The sequence below is a fragment of the Diabrotica undecimpunctata genome, chromosome 8 (assembly GCF_040954645.1).
Source record: "Diabrotica undecimpunctata isolate CICGRU chromosome 8, icDiaUnde3, whole genome shotgun sequence".
NCBI classification, from domain to species: domain Eukaryota; kingdom Metazoa; phylum Arthropoda; class Insecta; order Coleoptera; family Chrysomelidae; genus Diabrotica; species Diabrotica undecimpunctata.
Window position 1 is genome coordinate 109,887,952 of NC_092810.1, and position 27,211 is coordinate 109,915,162.

Genomic DNA, 27,211 nt, shown 5'->3' on the forward strand with positions numbered 1-27,211 from the left:
AATTTCATGTTTTTTCACTTACTACACTATTTTCTAATGTTAATTTTTAATATTTCGCAATAAAATAATTTTTCTAAGAAAAAAAAATTCCTTAAAATTTAAAATTATGCATGAGAGGATTTATAAACAAAAATGATTAAAGACTGATCCGGTTGTAGGATTTAGGTAGGACGTTATCTTGTTATCTTAGTGCTATGCTAGCCCTAAAGATCTTTGTTGGGATTGGCAATAAGATATCCAATCCTTTTTGTAGTAGGGCAGGAAATATTCCATCCTCCCCCCGGAGATTTAAATGGATACATTCTTCTTTCCCAGGACGTTTAGGTCGTTAGAGGTTTTCAGCCTGAGTCTGCTCATTAACGGTTGTTGACCCTGTGAAGTGGTTTTGAAGTAAAAGCTCTAAGTCTAGCGTTGCCTTTTTATATTCAACAAAGGTCCCCATCAGGTGTTTTAAGTAGGCCTTAAAAAACCTGATGGTTTTTCGAACCTGCGCTTGATTCTTGGCAAGAATCTTGTCGATTCTCTTGCTAACAGCTATATAACCTTCAGAACCATATTAGTATATATGTATCTTGTATATTTTGTGACTAAGGGTCGTGTGTATGCATATTTATGCATTTTTTTGGGTCTCTCAAATTAAGAGGACAAAAGCCACGTTGAATTAAATAGTATTTAAGGGTCGTAATAAAAAATATTGCAAAATTATTATAATTCTTTTATTTACAATTTTAATATAAAAAGGTACAGTAAATGGGTAAAATCTACATGAAACATTTACAACAATATACCATATTAATTGGTATTATACATATATAACAATATTTAACAATAATACAATTACCACCTCACATTTAGTGACTCTTCTCTGTACAAGTCAATACGGACTACTAAAATAATACATATTTTCAGTTTTACTATAATAACACAAAGTCCCTAGTAACGTTTTGGTTTTTAAAGCCATTTTTATTATAGTCCAACAGATCTTTGATAAACCTAATAAATATATTTAATAATTGTAACGTCACATAAGTAGTACTACCAGGTAAGTAGATGATTAACCTACTACGTAAAATAAATACATAAATCTGATGTCGTACGAGGCATGAACCTTTTCAAAAAAACTTCTAAAAATAAGTTAAAACTTACAAGATATTCTTATTCTAAAATTCTTTGTAAGATTACCCGTGTAGATTCTGGTATAGCAAAGAATATTAAATCCATTACTTATCCAAAATTTACATGATTAGTATTTGCTACAGATATAATACTATAAATGGTTTTAACATATGCTTCAGAAACCTGGACTGTAACAAAAACTAAAGAAAAAATGTTATGATTTTTCGAAAGAAAAGTATAAAGGCAAATCTATGGAGTGGTGAATGACTATGGAGTGTGCAGAAGACGATACAATTTCGGACTTTATAGAATATACCAGAAATCAGATATTGTAAAATATATTAAAATAGGACGTCTGGGGTGGATATAACATATAATGCGGATGGAACAAAATAACCCAGCTAGAAAAACGCTCCTTGGTAGACCCGTTGGTCAGAGAAGAAGAGGAAGAGGAATGTCCACAAAATTGGAAAACATCATATATCTCAAGAGAACTTACCACAAGTTCTATTGGCTTGTAAACAAAAATAATTACTAAGTATGATAAAAGACAGGAAAATACAATACTTGGGTCAGGTGTTGAAAGATAAAAGAAATGAATTAGTCGGAATCATATTGGAAGGTAACTTACGGGGCAAAAAGATGCCAGAAATCGTGGCTGAAAGTCCTGAGGAGATGATTTGACCGCTCATCCGCAGAATTCGTTCATCCAGAAGTTTTCAAAGCTTCAATTGCCATTTGGATCGCCAAGCTTCGTCGGCATCACAAAAATATATGACAGTGGTCCCGCTGGTAAAAAATTTGGACAGATATTAGACCTATATGTCTATGAATAAAACAGACAAATATTAACCTGGAACTAATTAATGTCGTTGAAAATATATACTACCAATAAACAACAAGAATTAAAATTGGCAATCAGCAACACCATACAGTGAAATAAGGAAGGGATTAAAACGAAAGCCGGGCCAAAATCGAAGAAACACGTTTTTATGCCCAGAGAAAAATATAAAAAATAGAAATATAGTATTACTTTACTTGAAAAGCTTCATTTACCTAGTATGACATCCTTCTTTGTAGTTTATTATTTTATTAGAGTTTTGAATGTTTGATATAATGTATCCCTGTTTATTATTTACGAATAACAATTTGAAAAACATTAAAAAACTGGTGAATCCTGATTATATTTTTAAAAATATAAATACTGAAATTATCATACATTTTGAAATTTTTCTAAAATATTGGTTTAATTAACCAAAAAGATATATATAAATTTATGAAGTTAGGATTTGACATAATAAAAATAATTTTATAACTTATAATATAATGCATACAAAATATATGCTCGTAAAATTTAATGTAGATATTAATTATTTTCCGTTTGTAATTAGTTTATTTATGTTTATAATTAATTAGCTTTAAATATTTTAATTTTATAAAATCTATAAAACGAAATAAAAATTATGTTACTTGGATAGCATTTTAAGATTTTACAGTTTTTAAAGGTTAATGATTTTAATTTTATAAATTCTAACAGAACTAAATCAAATTATGCTACTTGGGTTGAATAGTATATTTAAACAATAATGATTTTTTTAATAACTTAAAAAAACAAGCCGTGGTAAATGGTAGACAAAATTAAAATACAATTGAGAGAATTGAAATGTACAGAACAGGAAGTGTCTACCTACAAAATTTTTAATATCATCTTAGAAAACACCATATTATCACTCATTTCATTCCAGGCACTTCATATGTGTGTGCGCGCGCTATATACTTATATCTATCAGAATAGATAAGGCGAAAAGCACTGGTTCGTTCGAAAAAATACTTCCATAAAATATTTTTGCGTAATCTCATTCGTGAGACACCCTAGAATAAAGTCCGTGGCATTCGGTCAAATATTTGATCAAATTAGTTTGAGCAAACTAAAGAAATTGGCAGCATATGACGTCATATCCGGAATTCGATCAAATCCTCTACAAATAGATTATATTCTATTTTTCAAGGTCAGTTTGAACAAAATTTCATTTTAATTGGTCGAAAAATATCTAAAGAGAAATGACAATCAACAGTTAGACATGACGTTAATGTGATGAAATTTATTTTTTGATTTTTTATTTGGTTAAATTGGAATTTTGAGAAAGAATTATTTTCTTATTTATTCTTTATAGAAAAAATTGTGTCATTATAAAACAAGCTGTTTATATAATGTGAAGCATCTACATTATTACTATTATTAAAATCCTTTCTGCCTTTTTATTTTCAATCTGGATAAGAAAAATTTTAATCGTAGATAAAACACCAATAACTAATAAACAAGAAAAATGGACAATTAATTTCATTGACATATGTCATTAGACAACTGTCAATAAATATTTTATCAAATTAGAATGAGTGTGAAAGGCATCGAGCCAAAAGACAAAAGAGGGAATCTAATCGTTATGAAAAGGCGACCAAAAAAGTGGCCTCTGATGGCGGACATATCCGGAAATGCGAATGCGCCAAATTTAAATTTTCCGACACTTATTAACAGTAGCTATAAAATAGTTTTCAGAATGTGTCTTAGACGAGAAAATTTTAATTAAATATTAACGATAACAGTCTAAAATGTGAAACAATTGTTAAAAAACTTCAATATAAATAAGATTTCATGTGACAGTTGGGACAAATAATAACATAACCCAACTAAATTTGATTTCTTAAACAAGGAAAGACACTCTTTCCTTGTTTAATTTGGCCTCTCAAGATGGCACTTCCTGTCTAACAATATTATTGCCCCCACTACCTTTACATTCCCTCTTTTGTCTTTTTGCTCGATGGTGAAAGGTAAATTTTTAAAATTTGAACAAACTGTAATTATGACTTCATTACGTCAGTGATTTGACCATGGCCACGGACTCAAGGTTCAAGGTTTTTTTTTTGTATATCAACTTTTTCGGCTAAGACAATTTTTTTATGTTTTCTGGATCATTGTTAACAAAAAAGGTCCGTTTTCAAGTTATAAACAATTTAAAACGAAAAAAAAAAGAAAAATAACGATTTTTATGGCTGAAAAACGCAGGTAAATAGTATTATCATTGAAATCACCAAGTCAGTGCTTAAATTGAACAATTCACTAAACAAAAAAAAAACAATATTTTTTTGAAACTAAAATATACCCAAAATACTCATAGGGAGCTGATAGATGATGATTTGAACTTAAAGTAGGCCCTTGATGATTTCAAAAATAACATTTTTTACTTGTGTTTTTGAGAATTGAAAATCGCATTTTTCAGTTTTAAATTGTTTATAACTTGAAAACAATCTAATTTCGAAAAAAAAATAGACCTTTTTTATATTTTGTGGATCAAAAAGATCCAAAAAATATAAAAAAGTTTTATTAGCCGAAAAAGTTACTTTTATTTAAATAAAATTTATAATTTGTTTAAATAAAATTGGGATCAATTTTTGCAAGGGTGACTTCTTGAACCTATGTCTGGGATGTCTCATGAATGTGATCATGTAAAATATTTCTCATGGAAATATTTTTTTGAACAAACCCAAGGTTTTCGCCTTATCTAGAAAGAAACCAGTGCCATTAGAGACACATCAACAATATGTTTAAATTGCATTTGACATACGAAACAATTTAAATTGTTTCAATTGTTGTAAGTTAAACTGAATTGTAAGTAAATTTACTCTTAAAAAAGTGGCGACGCTATTATAAATATGTAAGAATTGTACTGGATTTGCTTTGGACTTGCCGTCAAATTGACTGATTTCCGACAATTCAAAAACAGTTATTTCTATTGAACAGCTATATTTTTCTAAATATATTTATAAGTGACCTTACACTCTTAGCCACCAAAAAATCACACTTTTCGATACCTCCGTTCTTTCTTCTTCTTCTTGTAGTGCCCATCCGTTTCGGATGTTGGTGACCATCATGGCAAACTGTCCTTTACAAAAGATTATTCGTCGGTTTTTAAACCAGCAAAGCAGTATTGCTTCGCTAACTTAGCGTTATTTGTTCTATTGATTTTCATCCCGAAGAACATACCACTCCTCCGGTTTGGGGTGGTTTAGCTAAGCGTTATCTAAAAAGATTTACCCAAAATTTGGCAATACATTCAAGATCGTCTTACAAGTCTTACAAGTGTGTAACAAGTGTGATCTATGCCAGCTTATGTGAAACCCTAGCTCATGTTAAACTACAGCCCACATGCTTGTGCTTTCTACATCATGTCATGTTATATAGTGAATGAAGAAAAGATACGTGGTCAAATCTAGGTCCACTCCTGGAGGAGGATCTGCTTGGTTAGAGCAACAACGAGGATGACGGAAATAACAATGTTGCATTTACAGCTAAGACAACAAATTTATGCGAAAAGTGTATTCAGAATCTTATCCTATACCACAACTACATTAAACTATTAAGGAACGATTAGACTTAACCAAAAGTTAAAATAACATCAAATACTTTTAATAAGGTCTTAATTGATCGACTTTCTCATGTATTCAAACAAAGTGGTTCTACTGACCTAATACTACTTAAGCTCACTGTTTATTAATATATATTTATTTTTATGTCCACCCCTTGATTTCTGCATTTTTCTTTGATAATTTTCTAGTACATCCGATTTTCTGTATTTTGTATTTAATACCTATATAATTCTTACTTCATTATGTCAAATTCTACAGTTCTACCAACTACAATAACTTAGTTCTATCTACAATCACAGTACAATCTCAGACTAATACTATATTCCCTATCGAACTTGCCACTTCTTCCTCTTCATACCCGCTCTCGTCGCTACAGGCACTTCCATTTTCATCATCAGATCCATTTTCGCTCAATCTCCTGTAGTTAGGATCAGATAGCGTTCTTCTTTTAAATACCTTTAAAGAACTGAAGTCGGTTTGACATTCTCCAACAGGTACTAAAGACACTTCCTCTTGATCCAAAAACTGTTTTTTATTATTTATGCCGCAATATTTAAGAAGATCAGGATTCGATAACCTTTCAAAGCTTCGCACCCTGGATAAAACAGCACCGCCAACTTTAAAATCTAACTCAGTCTTTTTTTCGAGTTCCTGATCTTCTTCTTCTAGTATTTCTAATTCATTAATAGTGGGAAATACCGGTTCTGATTCAGAAACTGCAGTACCTGCTGATTCACAACCGCTCGAGAGAGAACCTTCGTCGCTTTCTATTGGTATTAAATCAGGTTTTTGACCTAAGGCGTTAAACCATGCTTTTTCACAAGATTCAAGCAGATCGTTTTTTAGACTATTTTCCACTAACTCATTCAAAATGACTTCACTTTTTTCATCAAGCATAAGATGTTCTGTTTCTTCTCTCCTATCTGTATTGACTGTTTCATCACAGTTCTTTTCTTTTACAGGTGCTGGACTGCTATTACTTCTAATGGTACTCAGAATATACAATTTCCTTCTATCCAATACATTGCTAGAGCTATTGCAATGGTTAAGAAGCTTTTTAAGCGTAATACTCTCTTTGGAATCTTGAAACACGTCTTCTTCTTCTTCAATTATTTCTTCTATGCTCATTAATTTGGGAGCTGACTTCGATCGTTCCAACGGCGGTCTATAATTGTGTGAACCCGTACTGAGTAAAATCTTTCTTCTTGGTATTGTGGGATTTTCGTAAACAGAGTTGACTAGAGAAAGCCTTGCGTTTTGCCTGCAAAGTTTTTCCCGCTTAAATTCCAGAAGCGCCAGCGCCAGCGATTCTTTAAGTTCTTCTTCGATTTGCTTCGCTATGGCAGAAGAAGAGCAAAGCACCGCATGACATCGCAGTTCGTGTCGTAGTCGTTTGCCTTCGTGTCGGTAGACCCAGCAGAAGAGCCGAGGAAATTGCGACGGGGCTCCACAGGCCGTCAGACGGTTTGCCCAATATTCGGTAAGTCCGTGATCCTTGGTTGTGGCTTTTAGCCCGCCTCCGCTTACTGTCAACTGCATACGGACGTCTGGGCGAGACGATTGGGTGTAGTTTCGCCATAAGGTTGTTAAAGGTTTCTCGAAACATCCATCCCCTGAAACAAAAAAAGAGGATTAACATCATTCTTGCTAATTATACAGTAACTTTTAAAATGAATGAATATTATGTAAAGTCTGCAGATATTAGATCACTTTTTAATATGTGTTAATTATTAAATTATATTATAAGTAATATATTCAATAAGACAACGATAAGGCAACATTAAAATAAAAAACATTTTTATCTCGTTTATCATTTAAACATCCTAAAAATAATTCTAGTCTGTATATACAGCGTTAGACTACAGTTAGTGCCACTTACAGGGACGCCCATTTATTAATCTCTACCGGATGTGTCAAGACATTAGAAATCTTAAATACAAATAGCGAAACGATTGTTTTTCAACTCCTACGCGGAAAACTATCGGCAGAAATTTAAAAGGTGTTAAAATTGCCGATATATTTATTATCAACAAATCTGAAGCCCCACATAGAACTTCATTCAATGGTGGAAGTAAGGGACATAATCAAACTTTTCAAAAACAACGTATCATCAAGTATCAACGCTATTCCTACAGAACTCTTCAAACACGGAGGTAATATGTTTGTAGATCAAATCTATTGAACATTGCCAAAGTCTGGAATGAAGAACAAAGCAACAAATGTCAGAAGAATGGTGCACTGAAATTATCTACCCATTACACAAAGAAGAGAGCTACTGACTGCGAAAATGACAGATATTAAAGATATATCTCCCTTAAACACTATATTATTTAAAATGTTAAAAAAGCGACTATTTTTTGTAAATAAAAAAAAAAGTTTCCATCTATAATGGCTAATACATCATCCACACATCTAAACCAGATTTTTTGAAAGGAATTATTAGTTAAAAGTTGATTGTTGATGATGGTATTATTTTTTAAGTTGTTCAAGAAGAAATCTGCTAATAAGAGCAATAAGGGATTACCCATAGCCGGACCTTGTGTCTGTCGATAAATGACATCGTTAAAAGAAAAGTAATCTTGTGATAAACAAAATTTAATCAAACTCAAACTATGAGTAGTGCTCTTCCTCTAAGGGAACAGTTTCACCTCTAGGAACGTATAAGTTACTGATATCAAAAGAAACTAAATAGCATCCTCGGAGTAAATTTAAGAGTTTCATTCCATTTACTAAGTCGGTAGAATTCTTGACAGAATAAGTAGGTTGGAAAGACAGTGAAGATTCTAAAATGGAGTTAATAAATTTGGAGAATGTTACAACTGGGTGTTTTGTAGAAACTAACTGCTGCTAGTCTTATATAAACACAAGGTTTATGAATTTTTGGTAAATTATATAATCTTGGTAGTTGGCGATTTAACAAAATTAAGGTTTTCTCTTTAATATTATGTGATTGTAGCAAATTTTTGTGATAAGATAATGTGGCTTTTAAGTTTGTGGCTAACCTGTTTAAAGAATTTTTACACAAAACCTGACAGTTGTTATTATTTAGAAATTCTTCTGTTTTCTGAATATAATCAAGTTTATGTATGAGGCACTTTCAATTTAATTGAGATTTGTCTAATCAAGCGTACCTACTTGTTTAAAACAGTTAATTTTAATATTATTGACATTGTTATAAATTTAATAATAATAAAATCTTTTTGTAAGGAGATGAAACAGTTTTTCAAGTTAGACTTAGAAATGTTGTCCAAAGGTAAGATCTCGATGAGTGTGTCAATGTCTACTGAAAGTTCTTCTACTGTCTTGTTGTTAAACAGTACAAGGTGAAATATTTCAATCAATTAGACAAAAAGATAAGTTCCCTATTAGTGAAAGAACAATTTGTTAAGTTGACTGTACGATTATGAAATTTATACTTAAAGGAATCCTTCAGTCTATTAATGTTTTGATTATTATTGTTAGTGAGATTATTTTTCTTTTTAGCAACTTCTTATTTACTCTATTAAATTTAGAATTCTTAATGTACTCACAATCTGGATGGTTAATCATATAATCACTAAAAATAACAAATAAAACATCCCGTACAATGTTGTCGTGTAAGATTTTTAAGAAGAGTTAAAAAATCCCGTGATTTTTGAAGTAGCTTCTGCAATGTGTTATTCTACTGAGGCCAAAAAGATACCATATGGCTTTTTTTTGTAATTTAAAAATAACATCAGATTGAGCAGCTGTACTAAAACCCTAAAAAGGAAGGTCATATCGAATATGAGACTCGAACAAATAAAACTATGTTATTTTGGAAGATGCTAAATTGATTTTCTTCGAAACAGATCTTATTGCATAGTAGGCTGAGGCTAGTTTCTTACTTAACAAATCAATATAAAGAGATCATTTAAGGTTGATGTCTATAAAAATACCAAGAAATTTTACAGAATCAACGAGACTGATTTGGCTGTTATTAAGAAGCAAGGGTTGAAGAGCTCCTTTATAGGAAAATGCTACTGTGTTATCCACGTTAAAACAGAGTAAATTAGAGTCGGACTAGGTTTTTATTTCAAGTAGATTAGAAGTTATAGTTGCATGAAAAGTTATATTAGAGTTTCTCCAGGTGATACTGGTAAATTTTTCCATCGATTTTTAAGTTAGTGATGTCATTTATAAAGATACCTAAGGAAAAGTAGAGGACCCAATACTGAACCTCTTGGTACACCAATTACAATGCTTTTGTGACTGGAGTCATTACCATTTGCTCCAAATGGTTGGTTTCTATTCCTCAAGTAAATTGGAACCAATTCAAAGAAATACCTCGAATTCCGTAGAAATTTAGTGTTTTTTATTAAAATGTCGTGATTTACACAATCAAAAACTTTGGCATAGTCACAAAAAACAGTGGCAGTGTAAAGATTATTGTTTAGTGCTTGATAGACCTCATAGGTACAGAAAATATAGTATCACTGGTACATTTATTAGATAAAAAGCCGAACTGAGTTTGTGATAAAGTGTTGTTTTCAACGAGAAAGGACATAAGTCGGGCTTTTATAAGTCTCTCAATCATTTTCGATAGGACCGGTAGTAAGGCAATAGGTCTATAATTGCAGACGTTCGATTTTTCACCACCCTTATGAAGAGGAATAATAATGGCTGTCTTTAGGCACTCTGGAAATATACCTTTTTTAAAGAAATCATTAATCAGTGAGATGAGGGGTAGTCCATTAATACTACAGAAATATTGATAGATGATTGAAGATACATACAACTGGTATTATAAACAATGAATTCGAGACCCTTTTTGAATTGGGGAGATAGGGAAATAGGATCTTGTTGTGGCAAAAGAGTTGATGTTATATTTTTACTTACAATAACGAAGTATTCATTTTTACATTTACAGGATTTGGAAGAGAAAATGTTTGAGTTGTGTTAGTTTTTTATTTTTTAGAGCTTCCCAGACGATTTTGATAGTACATTTTTTAGCTGTTGTCCAGGGTTTTTGATGTTTTGACTTAATTGTAATTAAAAGAAATGCCTTATTGAAAATACAGACAAGCCTATCCAAAAAATCACTGAAATTATAGTCCACGTCCAGAGAGGGAAAGTGCCACTCAGAAGTCAAGCACAAATTTTGGAATTTACGAAAGTTCCAAGCGGAAAAAATCCTACCTAAACGTTGAAGATGGTTTGTTAAGAGTGTTAAACTTGGTATATACTGCTTCATGATCAGATAAACAGATAATAATTGTAGAGCGTACATCAAGAGGCGAGACTATAAGACGTAAGTTTTTTTATCTTTGTAGTTATAAAAATTTCTCTTTAACTATTGTTTTTTATAGCATCTCTGAAGATGGCATGTGACATGCTGAAATTACTAATTAAGCTGATTTTAATAAAAATTTACACACCAAGTTTTTTGAGAACAAACACCTGTTGTCAGTTTGACCTATTTTTAAACAGATACAAATCTGGTTAAGATTATGATGATGCCAAGATACGCAGTGTTTTTCGTAATTTACATTATCTCTCTTTAAGATAATAAGAATTACGACTCTAAATATGTAATTAAAAATTTTGATTACCTACTTTACTCTTTAAATATATTAGTTGCACGTAAATATAAACTAAACTTTTTATAGGAATAAAGTTTTTTAGTTCACGCACTTGAACTTGTACGCAGTTATCCCATTTACTAATTACGACAAAGAGCACGGAAAATTATGTACGAGAGACATGTGAATAATAAAACAATGTCATGCAGCAGAACATTATTTCAGTAATTAGGGTTTACAGTGAATCGTGACTATATTCGTTTTAATTATTTCATATTCAAACCTATGATGAATAATTGTTATTAATATGGATGTTCCAGTATGACTAAAAGTTACCATCTAGTGGTGATCTAGTTAACTACATTACGACGGAAGTTGTTCGTTGTTTTTTAAGTTTTAATTACATTATGTTAAGCGATTTAATCAATATGGTTTTGTAATTTGTACTGGAATTTATGTTTACTTTCACATTTTAGCAGGATTTTGCTTGTTTATAACACACTAACGAAGGTATTTGACACAATTAAAGGGGAAAATCGATAACGGAAGATATAAATCGCAAACATTATAATTAAAAAAAAAACAACTTGTAGAATAAAATATAGTATGTGAAATATATGGAGTTATAAGGGTAAGAGAAAATGGCAGTATTACAAAGTGTTTGTAGGAAGACAGAGACAGGTTGTAGTGACAAATTAATATGTTGGATTTTCATTCCAGCGCCAGTATAAATATAGATCCGGAAAAACTCTTTAAAAACTTTACTTGATGAATAAATCAATAATTCATAAATGGTGCTTATATGCCTAATGAATGGAAAGCGTGTATGTATCATCTGTTGCAGAAAAGGAAAACAAAACAGGCTGTGTTAACTATGGAGGTATATCCGTAACAAATATTATAAGTCAACAAGATGCTAGATGAAAGACTACTTCTTGAACTCAGAAAAACTAATATATCAGGAATACGAAGCAGAAAATCAATATAAATTAAATGCTGGAAGGATTGCTAATGTCTGTAAAAACTAATAGAGAAAAAATCGAGTACAAATCAGGAAATCTATCTCCTGAAAACTAAACGATGACTAAAAACCATGAAGTTTAAAGATTAACATGCAAAAGACGATATATTTTTCGGTGAATAATGGAATAATCTTATGTCTTAAAACGCTGCTGTATGGAAAATTTTAGAGCTAAGAAACATCCCGCAAAAAATAATTTCTATTATAAAGTCACTATATACTGATGCGAAATGCAGCGTGACACACAATGGGATCAACAGTGACGAATTCGACGTACTTACTGGAGTTAGACAGGGATGCGTGCTTTCTCCGTTTCTGTTTAACATAGCTATAGACTATGTTCTCTCCAAACTAGACTCCGACACAAGAGGGATACAATGGACGTTAACGACACGCCTAAGCGATCTAGAATACGCGGACGATATCTGCCTATTAGGTCAAAGGTTCCAAGATCTGGCTTACCAATTGGAAACACTTTCCACTGAAGCCAATAAAATAGGTTTGAAAATCAATATTAGTAAAACCAAGTCCATGAGAATAATTAAAAGTAAAAATTATAATCATTATTATTATAAGTCGTTACTAGGTACAAAACTAGACGTACAAAAACCACAATAATAATTATCAGCAGAATCATATCCGGAACATAAAGCATGCGACCAGCTTCCACAGTTTACACAACTGTACCAGAGTTTTTTATCTTTACCGAAATCACCACAAATGAAGCACAGTTCCTCAACACCAGTCTCACCTCCCCTTCTTTTAACAAAATCTTCATATAACTCTTTATTATCACCTAAAACATTTTGTCCTCCCTTTTATATTATTTTTATTTTCTCTGTTTTAATATCTTTTATACTAGTCTCGTTACTTTTTTTTAGTTTAATCTTTTTGGCAGCTCGTTTTTTTTATTTTCGTCTAACACCGATTTCATAGCTGTTAAGGTAAGTACTTTTGATTCTTGTTTTGTCCTTTTACCTTTATCCTTCCATTTTGGGATGGTCTTCTTTTTAGGTGCTGGGGATATTTCACTAAAAGGTATTGTGCGTTCAGGTGTTTTATTTTTTTTCTGCCTGAGTTGGAAAGTGGTTTTTGGCGTGGATAGATGTGGATTATTAACTTTATCTAATTCTGGGTTTTCGTGAAGTAGTGAATTTTAAATTCCTAATGTTGATGGACGTGTATCATCAATGGATTCAGTTGATTCTGTATTCGTAAGTACCAAAGACTCATTAAAATTTATAGCAATATCTAATAAACTGGGTGCTCCAAAAATGTCAGCATCCATCCCTGTATTTTCAATAGTTTGTTCGGCAGAAATACCTGTCAGGATAGTTTTCATCTCCTTGTATCAATTGGCTGAAAATATTTAGATTGAAAGGACAAATGCCAGCTGCTAGGAATCCACTAACTACTTTTTTTGCATTAGCAACATTCAACTATGCTTGAGTAAACTGTGGAATCAATTGCAGAGGTGTTAGTCTTTCATATTGATGAAGTTTGTATGGAGTATCCAGACTGGACACTATGAGATCCGGTGGTTGGGTCCTTTGCGACGTATTGGGTGTTATTGTCACCATGATAATGTCATTTTTGCGACAAAAATCGTATGTTCTCAAAGAAATATGACTACTGTAATTGTTTAAGATCATCCTCTATTGATGGTTTTGTATGTTCTGTAAAATGGACTATCCATATGTAGAACAATTCCTTAATCATCCACCCAGATTTAGTACATTTATAAATAGAACCGTCCGGTCCTCCTTGCCCAAGCGATGGATGCATTCTCAAATGTGGATACATAATTAGTGGTGGAAGATACTGTCCTATTGCACTGATATAGTAACAAACTTTGCTTCATCAGAAACGGCCCTTATGGCACGTTTTATTTGTCTGGGGGATCAAGAACACTTCTTTTTAGACTCCATATGTAAATAACATTTTCATTTACCGAGAACCAACGTCATACCAGAGAATATGGAATGATTTAAGACGTCTCAGACTTAATTTAATACTTAATAAAAATTAAAACTATTAATTCAGAAATAGAAGCAATTTTGATATTATTTAAGAACCGATAATTTGGAACCGTATATGCGTATGGACTTAGCTAACATACTGTCTACCACGTCGAAACAAAATCATATAAAAGCAGATGGTAAAATTACTTTGAAAACACCTAATATTATTAAATAATTATCTTGTAATACTACTTGAATAATAAAAGCTTCAGATATATGTTTACAATAAAGTACTTACAGTTAAATTTCTCAGGGTAAAATGTTATATCTACGATGGCAAAAACACACTTCGACCTCCCGTAATAATGTTTTAAGCAGACTACGACCACGAAATGTTGCAGTGACAGCTTAGTCATCAAACCCTACTCGTGTAACAAGGAATAGATTTATGTCATTTTATTCCTTTAAAACCTGCTTGTACAGAATTAGTCGCCGTACTTCAATACTCTCCGTTCCTCTACACGTGAAGAAATGACCAGAAGCTATACAAGGAAAGCCTTGAAAAAGGAAATATCAAAAGTACTGAAATGAAAGAATCTTAGGAAAAGCCAATGGAATAATTGGCGTAGAAAATAGCCATGGAACAATCATGAAAGACGTTTTCACAAAGAAGAGAGTTTCACGTATGTCATCCTGCTATTTTAGTAATCATGATAGATAAGATAGCAGGACTGCCAATGCTTTTACCCGTATTCCGTATTGGCTATTTAGCTCAATGTTTGATTGATTGGTGGCTTAATTTCTTTTTTGTGGCTATATAAATTAGAAAAAGCTCACGAACTGGAAGTTTTGGCTTTTGCTGATAAAGCATAATTTAAAAGCTTAAATTTGCTTAAAGCTGTTTTCTACTGGAAGTCGTGGTCATAATTCTCCAGGACGAATTTCGCGAAGATCATCCAACATGAGCTGTTGTACCAGAAAAATAGGTGCTGAGCATAATATCTAATATCACAAGCTCATTAGTGCACTCGCAGTGATTTAGAGGCATATTTAGATATTATTTCATTCCTATTTCAATTAAAATTGGTTCAAATACTTGCAAAAGTGTCTAAACACATAATTTTTTTCGAAAAAATAATGAATCATTTTTCATCTATACAAATTTGCTTTAATTTGGAATCCTAAAAACTTAAATATAAAGCTGGGCAACACAAGCGTTCACATACCGTAAAATTGTTAGATAATTATTCTATATAAGACTGGTTTAGAAATAATCTAGATCAGAGCCCCGCTTATGAACTCTTTCAACTGCAAGAACAAAGCAATAATTAAAACCGACGTATCCGTTGTTAACAATTCTTTAATTCATTTTCTTTGATTACGTAAAAGAGTTTATTCACATATCGACCTTCCTGCTATTATTACAACACTAACAGGAAAGAAAGTACGACATGGTTAGAAAAAATCTTTGGTTTAATAAATAAACTTGACATTATTGCAGCTTCGTAAATATAATGTGGATATAAATAGCTAATAAATGTCGTTAACACTTTAATAATTATTTCGTGGGTGAATGTTTTGGTACTTTAAAGCAGTATTTTGTCTTATAACACCAGTTCAAACACACCAAATGAAAATGACAAATTTAGATCTTCTGTAAACATTATTCCTTCAGTTATCACAGAAGTAGCTGAGAAATATGAAGTATGAAACAAAACCAAGACACCTGTAAATATTATTCCCCCAGTTATGACAGAAATTGATGAAACAAACGAAGTACAAAACAAAAACAACAATTCCTGGTATTCTGTAAATCTTCTTCAACCAGTTAACCCAGAAGTCGAAGGAACATTTGAAGATTTAAACGAATTTAATGAAACGTTAAACGAGAATCTTATACCAAATAACAGCCTAAAATTGTTTGTGGTGTTTGTGAGTTTGAATGTTCGAACGGTTGTGTGTGTATCTCGTGCAATATGTTGGTTCATACAGACTGTTGAACTGAAATTAACGAAAATAATAAAAATGATTTAAGGTGCCTAATATGTTGCCGAAAGAAATCTATTATCGAAAATAGATTTAAAGCAAAAGATGGTTTGTTCCAACGAGTAAAAAAAAAATGAAAATAAATTCTAATAACTTATTACCGGCTGCAAAAATTAGTGATACTATTAGATTACCTGCCTCCGATGTTGATAGAGGACGAGTTGATTCAAGAAATTTATTAGACGTTGTTATGACAGTTGAAGATAATATTTGAGAAAATTAGCGTTTTTTAAACGAGGCAATAAAATCCGTTGTTTAATAGATATCAAACATCTAATTATTTTGATCTCAATCCGTTCAGCAAATTTCGATTTTCTTTTCTACTTGAGGTGAGAGTCTTAATTTATTGGTGATATTTTTTTATTAAACCTTGTACAATTATTTATTTATACCATTACCAGAGGACAAATTTGTGGAACAACCATAAACTGTTTTAATATACTAATAAATTACTCGGACGGAAGAAGTCACCTAATTGTTGGTCTACCTCGTTTCTTCTGATATTCTCTTTTTCCACACCTGTCTTCTAGTACACAGTCCAGATATCCAAACCATCTCACTCTAGCCCTTTTTATCTGTCACGAGACTTGCTCTACAAAGACTTATTGACTTCAGTCAATTCAACTTCGTCAGTCAACATTTCGATTTTATACGAGCGCCAGCTGGTGCAAACCTTTATGTAGGAATGGGACAATTGAACACTCGTTTCTGGCGGGGAGAGCTGGATGCGCTACCACTGCTACAGGCAGGCTGCGACACAATTGAACCAAAGTTTGTCTTTAACAAACCGTACAAAATCGAAACAAGACAGTATAGGGAGACAAACGTGGCAAATGCCTATTGCATATACACCGATGGCTCCAAAATGGAAGAAGAATCAGTAGTTCAGACAGAACTGGCTGGCAACTCCATAGCCGCAAACGAGATAACCCAAAAAGGTATAGCAGGGAAAACTATAATAATCTGCACAGATAGCAGACAAGCGCTACTAACCTTGAATAGACCACGTGTCACATCAAGGTTAGTACTGGAGTGTCACGAGTCACTAACTCAAGCTTCGGATGGTAATACCATCATCCTGAAGTGGGTTAAAGGACACAATAGAAAAAAAGTCAACCGCATTGCTGACCAATTGGCTAGGAAGGCGGCAGGCCTAAGACTCTTAGGACCTGGGGATCTTTTTGGTTAGTCAACTACAACAATCGTGGAAATTGTCAAATGTCACTTCCATACGCAAACCGTAAAAGGATGGGAAGAAGGGCAAGGATGTAAACTTGCCAGGGTAACACTAAGTAACCTTGAAGAGTCAGCATCAAAGAAGTACTTGGGAATGACCAGGAAAAGGACCAGGATTTATACGAGCGGTAATGCCATAGCGTTAATGACGCGGAATACAGGGCGCATAATTTCCAAGTTATACGTGACTGTAATTGCATTGCGTTGAGATCACTATGTGCGCGTTATCAGCGCTACGTATAACTTGATGTACGCTATGTGCAACAGCGCTTGTCGTCGGGATAACGCAGACTCATGACACGTAATGTCATTTATATAATTTACTCCATGGTAGTGCCATTGTTCGGTTGGGCTGACGCTAACGTGGCGGCATTAGCGCTCGTATATTAGGGTCCACAGTACGTATTATATTTTAAATTACTCGAAATATTTTCCACCATATTGGTTTTTGTACCATATAACAATACACCCATAGAATAACCTGTTATTGTGAATTTGAAGCACTTTTTGTTGTAGCACAGCTTTGCTTTACGTATTTTTAGCTATATTGATCCGTATTGACCTTACTGTCATAGTGGTCTCATTTATTATTACTATTAGAGGCCAGATATTTAAATTATAAAACTTGTTTTAATGTTTGGTTATTTGTTCGTAGGTTAGGAACCAGAGGGTACCCTAATTATCATATGTAATCCATATGCTGTTACATTGCCTTGTTCAACGTCATTTATTTTTAGTTTCGTTTCCTAATGTTATTTTAAAGATTTTTTACGTAAATGTATCGATAAGAGGTTACATCTCTGGCAGACTCTTTTTGGGACGTCGATTGTTCCGTACTTGTATCAGCAAGTTACATATTATGTTCGTATTTCGACATTATGTACTGATTTATTGTTCTCATTGAACAACTCCTTTCTCATATATTTTATAAGCTTTGTTTAAACTAGATTTTAAGTTTAATATTGTAATAATAAAAAAAACTTTCTAATATCGATGAATCACTATAAACCACATTTTACTTTCTTTGGCGCAGTTCTAGACACCAGGTAACCACAATTATCTGTTGATACCCATCCAAAATTTGATGCAGGCTTTAATTTTTTAGGCGTACCCATGACTTGACTACATTATAATTTCTAAATACCCCTAGGCAAAACTTTCGTATTAACCGAGTGAGTACAAACATTTCCCCCGGGCTACGCTTACCTATTGTTTTGAAACACACGATTGATAGATCGTGGTTAAAGCTGCGGTACTCTTTTCAAGGACAAACATTCTACTATGTACATTCTACATTCATTGATTCGATGGCGTACCTACTTCTTGAGTTATTTAAAACAGTATTTGTGTGAAGCAGAAATTCTTATCGAAAACGATATAAATATTCTTCTTCAATTATCATAAAAAATCTTTTCATAACTAAAACAGAAAGTTGATAACTAAGTACTGTTTAAAAGCAGTTTTTTAAAAGCATTTATGAAGTAGTATTTATTTTTATATTTTATAAAAAATTCATTTATTTTCAGGTATTTATTCAATACCAATTCAAATTATATCAACATTTTTATTTAAAACCTATATTTACTTATATAAATAAACAAATAAACAAATCTTATTAAATTCTACAAAAGGCGAAGGAGCGTTTACCAAAGCGAAAACCACAACGAACATGAGAAAATGTCTTGACGTCTCCCAAAAACTTCTGAAAAAAGAGGGCAAATCCTTCACCGTACTCAACAAAATGGCATAAGCGTGCCAAAAAAAACATCTCTGACAATGACCATCAGTAACGTAGAGGGCATCATCAAAAAAAAAAAAAATAATAATAAGAAATACTCGCACACCTTTGAGAAATGGGCAGCACAACACAATTTTATCCTGATACACGACGCAAAGTACCGTTCTCCCCAAATAGTAAGACTTAGGAAGAAAGATTGCAACCCAGATTTATGTTTCCTGTCCCGCAATATCCAAAAATTGTATAAAGGTGTTATTTGATCCCTTCTTTAGATCACAACATCAAGCTCCATTTAGAAGAAGGTTTAATTTCAGTAAGGCCAAAAATACTTAATTATCTGATAACCTAGATAACAAAGTTAGTGCAGTCGACCCAACTCTGGAGGTCTACGGAGAATTTGTAGAGATATTTAAGAAGACATCCAGGAGATACATTCCCAGGGGTTACAGACAACAATACATCCCTGGAGCCACACATAAAACGGAAGCCCTTATTGATGAATACCTTTTTGAAAAAAAATCCTTTTATTTAGTGAAAAGACTATCGAATAAGCCTCAACATTGTTCCGGGTGCTCATGGAGAATCGCATGGTCCTCAGCAGCAAAATAGCCTTGGATACGATAAAGAAACTAAGTGGAGATCCAACGGAATGACGAGACATGAGCAACATTTCTGCCAACTAGGTAACTCACCAACTACTATTGATTGGCAAAACGGTATTTAGGCCTTGGTACTAAAGAGTGGCTATTGGAGTTATGTAATAATTGCGTGACATCGTACAAAATTCCAAAACTCTGCTTAAACCAGAAAAAGATTCTGAAGTTCTCAAAAACTATCGACCAATTTCACTTTTGTACCACTTATATAAACTATATGAAAGGCTGATCCTACACTGTGTCCAGAAGTCAACCGATTCTAAACTAATTGCCGAACAATCGGGATTTAAGCCTGGCAAATCTAGTACTGGATAAGTACTGAATCTCACAGATATTATAAAGGTGGGTTCCGAAAATAAACAGATAACTGGTACCGCACTGGTTGATCTAACAACTACCTACGATATCGTAGACCACAAAAAACTGTTAGATAAAATATGTAATACACTGAAAGACCCGAACCTAATGAAGGTCGTATAGTCCATGCGGGAGAACAGAAAATTCTACGTTGTGCTACACGAGAAGAAGAGCAGATGGCGAGATTAAAACAACGGCCTGCCCCAAGGAAGCGTGGTTGCCCCAGTTCTGTTCAACATATACACAAATGACCAGCCAATAACAGAGAACGCAAGATATTTTTTATATGCCGATAACCTGGCTATTGCGGTACAATCAAAGAGCTTCAATAATATCGAGAGAAATTTGGAAACTGCCCTGAACAATATGTCCAAATATTCCAGGGAAAACTATCTTAAGTCGAATCCCTTCAAAACTTAAAAACGCCCTTTACCTAAATACATGAAATTCGTCGAAAGTCACATGGAAGGGAAAGGTCCTAACGCACACAAACAAATCTAACTAAATATCAAGTTGGACAGATCTTTAACATATAAGTACCATTATCATAACACCAGACAAAAAGTTACCACTAGAAATGCCTACTAAGAAAACTGACTGGAAGTAGCTGGGGCGCAAACCTTGAAACAATGAGAATAAAAACACGGGCAATTTGTTTTTCAACAGGAGAGTATGCCTGTCCAGTCTGGAATCGATCAGTCCACGCAAAACAAGTGATGTTGCCTTGAAGCCTGCTCCACTCAACTACCTGTAGAATGCGGCAGGCTTCTCATCATCTAAAGAACGCAGAGCGGCTGGTGAATATTAAGAATTTAAACAAACCTTCGATGAATGGCACCCGCTGTATAACACAGTACCCAACCGTTTAAAACTAAAATCAGAAAAAGTTTCCTGTGTTGCGTGCTAATCGATCCACTAGAAAACTATGCACCATCCCAAGAACAGAGGCCGTCCGAGAGTAGCCTCGGGTGGAAAACCTGAAGAAAGTTAAACCGTATTAGAACTAGCCTAGCTACCAACAAATAAAGTCATCATCATGATCATCATCATCAGCCCATAGTCGTCCACTGCTGAACATAGGCCTCCTCGGAAAACCTCCATTCAGATCTATCTTGCGCTGCTGCAATCCAGTTGGTACAAATCCTCTTTATGTCGTCAGTCCATCTTGTGGGTGGTCTTCCCGGGTTTCGTCTATCCGCTCTCGGTCTCCACTCCAAGATGTTTTTTGGTCCACCTATTATCCTTCATTCTAGCGACGTGTCCTTCCCACCTCCATTTAATTTTGGCTATGTGTTTTATAATGCCTTGTACACCACTTTTTCTACGGATTTCTTCGTTTCTTACCCTATCTCGCAATGTTATGCCTAACAATGATCTTTCCATTCTACGTTGCGTCACTTGTAGTTTTCGTGTAGATGTCCTTGTTAGGGTAAGTGTCTCTGCGCCATATGTAAGGATTAAAGGCTCTTCTTTTTAAGCTGATAGGTATATCACCTTTAAAAATATCACGCAGTCTTCCATATACTGCCCATCCCAGTGTTATTCTTCTTAGCAGCTCAGCAGTTTGATTATCTCTGTTAATTTTTACCGTATGTCCAAGGTATATGTAGCTGTCAACAATTTTAATTTCGACGTCTTCTACCCTTAAAAGATGGTTCGGAACTAAATTAGTCACCATTTTTGTCTTTTGGTAGTTAATATTTAGACCTACTTTACGTGCTGCAAACAAATAAAGTGGAAGCTGCAAAATACTAATGGCGATATGTGCGAATGTGGAGAACAACAAAATACGGAGTATCTTCTGTCACACATAAGTGTCCCTCAACTACATATGGTTGGCAGAGATGCAGCAATTGACGTGGACCGTGACTGTGCCGAGAACCTCAATTAGAAATAGATGTGAGTCCGGATTTGAAAAAGTAAAAGTAAGTTTACAACCGTAGAGCAAAGCATGCTTCAATATATATATATATATATATATATATATATATATATATATATATATATATATATATATATATATATATATATATACTATCTAGGCCGCAATATACTTAGCAATGCCTTTAAGCGAACTTAATTACTGCATTTATAGACAACAATAAACGGATTCCAGCACGCGTACGTTTATGTATGTATCTAAACTAGGTAAGTCTGCATATCACGATTAAAAATAAACTTGGTATATCTTAAGTATCTTTATTATTAAAAATGATGTAAGTAGTATATGCATACTGATTTAAAATTAATTACTTATCGATGGTAATGTAGTTCGGCATAGATTGAATTAAAAAAGCGTGTTGATGTTTTCACTTGTAATGAGTAGGTGCTGATGTTATACTTAGAAAATGTAATGATTATTGGTTTATATTTATTTTGTGTGATACTTTGTGTATATATTTTGCATTGAGTTTGATATTAAAGTAATAAACTACTACCATATGTTTGGAGAAGATCACAAGCAATGTAACTGCGATATCTTTCTAAGAGATCCCTTTGGTAGTAGGTCAGAGTAATATTCTGAAGAGCAATTAGTTTCGAAACTTGCACAGAATTGATAGCTCTTCACAGGAGATCAATGGACGCACATTTTTATATTGTAGAAGAGCTTGTTATGCCGTTTGTTTCATTTATCGGCAACAACTTATCCTTCATGTAATATATTGCCTAACCACACATTGCTGTATAAGTAATGTACGATTATAGTGATTTAAATACCCAGGTTATGAAATGAGCACCTAAAAATCCGGACCTGAATCCCCTAAAGCATCTGTACTGAATGGAAGAATATTTGTAGTATGCCTATACAAGTGGAATAAGTTGTAAGAGTGGAATTAGTTTTATAATTTAACATTACAATTTAATTTACGTTAATTTTATAAGGTTCAAATGATAAATTTTCAATTATTGCTTCACAATTGACAATTTTGTTAAAAGTTAGTTAAAATGTTTAATATCTTTATATACATATTTATATACAAATTTTAAATATATATTAGGTGACCCAATAGAAACACAACCGAAGAATATTTTATGGCTTAAGCTTTGAGGGGGCGGGTAGTCTTTAGTCAGACGTTACCGTTGTTGTTATATTCAGATTTCGATAAGGCAAGCAGGAATTTATGGGTTGAGACTATTTTCAGTTCGTTGACTTTAAATGTTTATTTCGTTGAGTGTTAAGTTACTACTCGTATACAATAATGTTTGATATCATTTTAAGCAATAAGGGCTCAGATATTATGAGTATGGTGAACTATATTATAAAATAATTATATTTCTGATTGGTTGATTGAATAACTAGAAGTTTTTGGAGATTATTGGATGATTATGAATCATGACATCATGACCTAATATGGCTTCTACACAAAATTTACCAAACAATTATATCAGTGTAAGAACGCAAGTGTGACAGCAACACAGTAAAGTCTAACAGGTAAATGTTAAAAGTGCTCAGATTTTTCTTATCATAATTATGATTGTAATTTGCATTTTTTGTAGGGACTGTATTTGACCAATCAATCAATTAAATTCTGAATATGCTTGTAATAAAATTTATTATGATTTTTGGTCCATATTAACACAATGACAGTGAGTTGATAAACTTCCTGCTATCAGCTTACTTTTCTTGCCGATACTGCATTTCCGAATTTTATTTTCATGGCAAATTGTCCCAGAACAAATTTCGTGAATTTCCACTAATAGCTGTATGCCAAAAAACATTGATATTTCGCGGAAATCTAAGGAAAATTAACATATTATGTCTGGAGAATAAAGTCATTCACGTACATTTAATATTGCACCATATATGGAAACAGAACAGCTGAAAAACTGAACTTGTATACTTTTTATACGACCTGAATTCCTTTAGCGAAATTGTGTTTATTAATTTCAAGCAATTACTAAGTAATTTTATCAGTTTGACGTCAGTTATTTTAATTATTGGGTATTTTTTGTTTCTGTAGCTGTAAAAAATTATTATTTTTGCATTTGATATGTTATTATTTATTTCAATCTAAATTATACCTAAAAAAATTAAATTATTCCTACTATATCTTATAATTTATGAAAATAACAACTCTGATCATAAACTGCTACTATCATTAGTATAAAGCTTTTAGTTTTTTTGCAAACTAAATCAGGAAAAAAGTTTTAACTGCTAGCGGCAGCGGTTTGTTTTGATTTGATACAATCCTATAAAACGGGTTTTTAACATCGAAGGACATTCTTTCTGAATCAGATTATTCTAAATTTAAGACCAACTGTGTGTTTATAGATCCATTTGTGTATGTATTCTAATAGTACAACATTGGGAAATGTGCTTATAGGTTACGGACTAAAAAACGCGGTGTTGAATATGAAATCACATGATTATTATTGCATTAATCTTCATCTTTAATGAAATTCGCAGTAAGAGTTTTAATTTGTAGTTTTAAATTTGACACAAAGTGTCTAAAGTACTAACTTTAAGTACTAAACTTAAAAACAAAATTTTTAAAATAAAATAAGTTGCCCTCTGTTACACCCTAAGTGGAATGGTGTATGGTAGCAATAACTCTTATTTACATTGACTGATTTGCAACCATCGGCTTAATCATTGTACAAAGTTTGAACATTTCTAATGGTACCATTCTTGAGATATTTAGAAAAAATTTATCTTAAACTATCTTGTATATTACTGAGACTGTTAATTTCAATAGTTTTGCAATTATTTACCGTTCATAAAATTTTGATCATCGTATTCAACGAAAAATCTTTTAACCCTTAACTCACATGTGAAATATAGCATCTCCGATACAACCCGAATTGTAGACAGCATTTATGTAGATACTTCTGTCGGCTCGATGGTTTAGTGGGCTGGCGGAAACAAAGTGTGCAGTTTATGAAGCGGCTATCAATAAGAAATTACGAGTGAGAACGGGTCGGCCGCTGGATAGGTAATACAGAAGGATTTTAATGCTCGGTGAATGTATATATATTGATCTTGAAACTCAAGAATAATGTATTGCATTATGGGTGACTATTAGTTTACTTACTTTTATACTAGTGTACAGAAAAAATTACCCACAGATCAGCAACAAGAAATCAGGAGACGTCTCTTCGATAGCGAATTAGGTGAACGGTATCTTTAAAGCTTATTGAAAGCTATTGGACGATGCTAGAAATCACCTTTTACTCCGACAATACATCTACAGTTTACCGTTAAAACACTATCTTTTGCACTCTTTACGTAGAGAAAAGAAGTTAAAATGAAAATAGACGATTGCATTTTATTTCAATTCGAACGCCACTATTTTTCTACACGTGTTTCGAGTTATTCAACCCTTACGTTATACCGGAAGTAAACAGCAACTTTATTTTAAATAGAACCTCCTGTATATTATTGCATTTTTAGATTCTGCGTCAGATTCTAGACAAAGTTTTTATTAGGTACCATAGGTCAAAACTTCATCTTTTTTGAGGTATTCATCTTTTTTTTTTAATTTTGACAGATAGAGACAAACTTTTTAAAGTTAATAAGTTCATCCATTTATGATCACAATGTATTGAAAACTTTTGCACGCAAAGCGAAGGTAACGTTTCAGAAATTTACATCGAAATCGAATTTATAAACATTTAACATTAAATTAACTTCAAAACTATTAACTTTAGGTATAGGAAACTATAGGAATAATACTATTTGAAAGACAGTTAATTTCTTTTTTGTCTTACTGTAGTTTGAAGTTTGAAGAAATGGGGTATCATTTGTGAACACCCTGTATTTGAAAATTCGATTTCGATGTCAATTCCTGAAAGAACGTTAGCTACTCTTCATATACAGGGTGCTCATTTTAAAATAACAAAGTTGCTGTTCACTTTCGGTATATTCGGAAGTGGCATGTCTGTCAAAATATTTTTTTGGGGTTTTTCATAACTTGTAATCTTCATCGACCAATTTTCATACATATTGTCTAAGTAGTTTGCGATATATAGATACTTTATGCTCGTCGTGATACACCCTTTATATATAGGGTGCTCCCCTGAGCTCTCTAGTTTAAAGCAAGCCCTCATACAAAACGGTTATCCCGAAAATCACATCAATACAAGCATCCAAAGACATCAATCTCCCACTAAATCTCAACCTAAAGACTCAGACCCTTATCATACGAAAGCTTTTCTTCCTTACATCAAAGGCGTCACTGACAAAATCGAGAAAATTCTTAAATCAAGAAGAATAAAGATAATCTTTACCCCTCAACAAAAGCTTTCATCTCTTGTCGTCCGAACAATCAAAGGCAACATTCCAAATGACGATTAAGAAATTCCTTGTGCAGACTGCCCCCGATCCTATATTGGTCAAACGAATCGTAGAATCCAAAATAGGATTTATGAACATTCCATATTTATGTTCGCACTTCCGATTCAATTTTAGCTCTAGGTCAATAGCCATAGCCTCCATCTGCTTCTATAAACCAAGAATTATCCGAGAAGCCATAGAAAGTAAAAAAAAAGCCAAATTGTTTCAACAAAAGAGATGACGGCACACGGTTACCTTCGACATGGAGATCTCTCATAACGAAAATATCGCCCGCTCCACCCGCCAATCAAAATCCTACTGTCAGAGATATTCGCGCCAATCCTCACACTAACCCCTACGCCAACCTCCACCCAAACCACATCACCATCGACGGTATAAATGAACCGTTCTCTGTTCCCAGTAGAAGTAATGAATTGGTACTACATCAGTGTAGTAGTGTATGGGGGCTCGGGAGATTAAGACCTCGGACGCCCTGAAGAGACATCAAAGAGGATGTCAAAAGCTTGGCGCAATGATAATCTACGCGGTTCAATCCGTAAGACAGTTAATTCTTGTAATAGCATTACAACATTATACAACATTATTACATATAGTTATATTAAATGTTTTGAATACAACATCCCAATCTATAACTTTGAGGTTTGTCTATGAAATAGTATCTTGTTCTTTCACACAGTCAATAAAATAATAATAGCTAAGAAAATTGTAATCTTATTTACAATTTTTTTCCACGAAACACTATCAATCTGTTAATTTCGTTTTGATTACTTATAACGTAGTAATAAAGAAGAGAATGGAGTTAATTACTCGATTTAATTGG

At 33.0% G+C, this 27,211-nt stretch overlaps 1 protein-coding gene across 3 annotated transcripts in view; it reads right to left on the reverse strand.

The window, feature by feature from the left end:
- Positions 1-708: 708 nt before the first annotated feature.
- LOC140447836 (uncharacterized) overlaps positions 709-27,211 on the reverse strand; it is a 301,409-nt gene continuing 274,906 nt past the window's right edge. For all 3 annotated transcript variants that reach the window (XM_072540725.1, XM_072540727.1, XM_072540726.1), the window contains one exon: positions 709-7,154. In XM_072540725.1, coding sequence (XP_072396826.1) covers positions 5,848-7,154 — 1,307 coding nt within the window. In that variant the 3' untranslated portion in view covers positions 709-5,847. The remainder of the gene's footprint in view (positions 7,155-27,211) is intronic.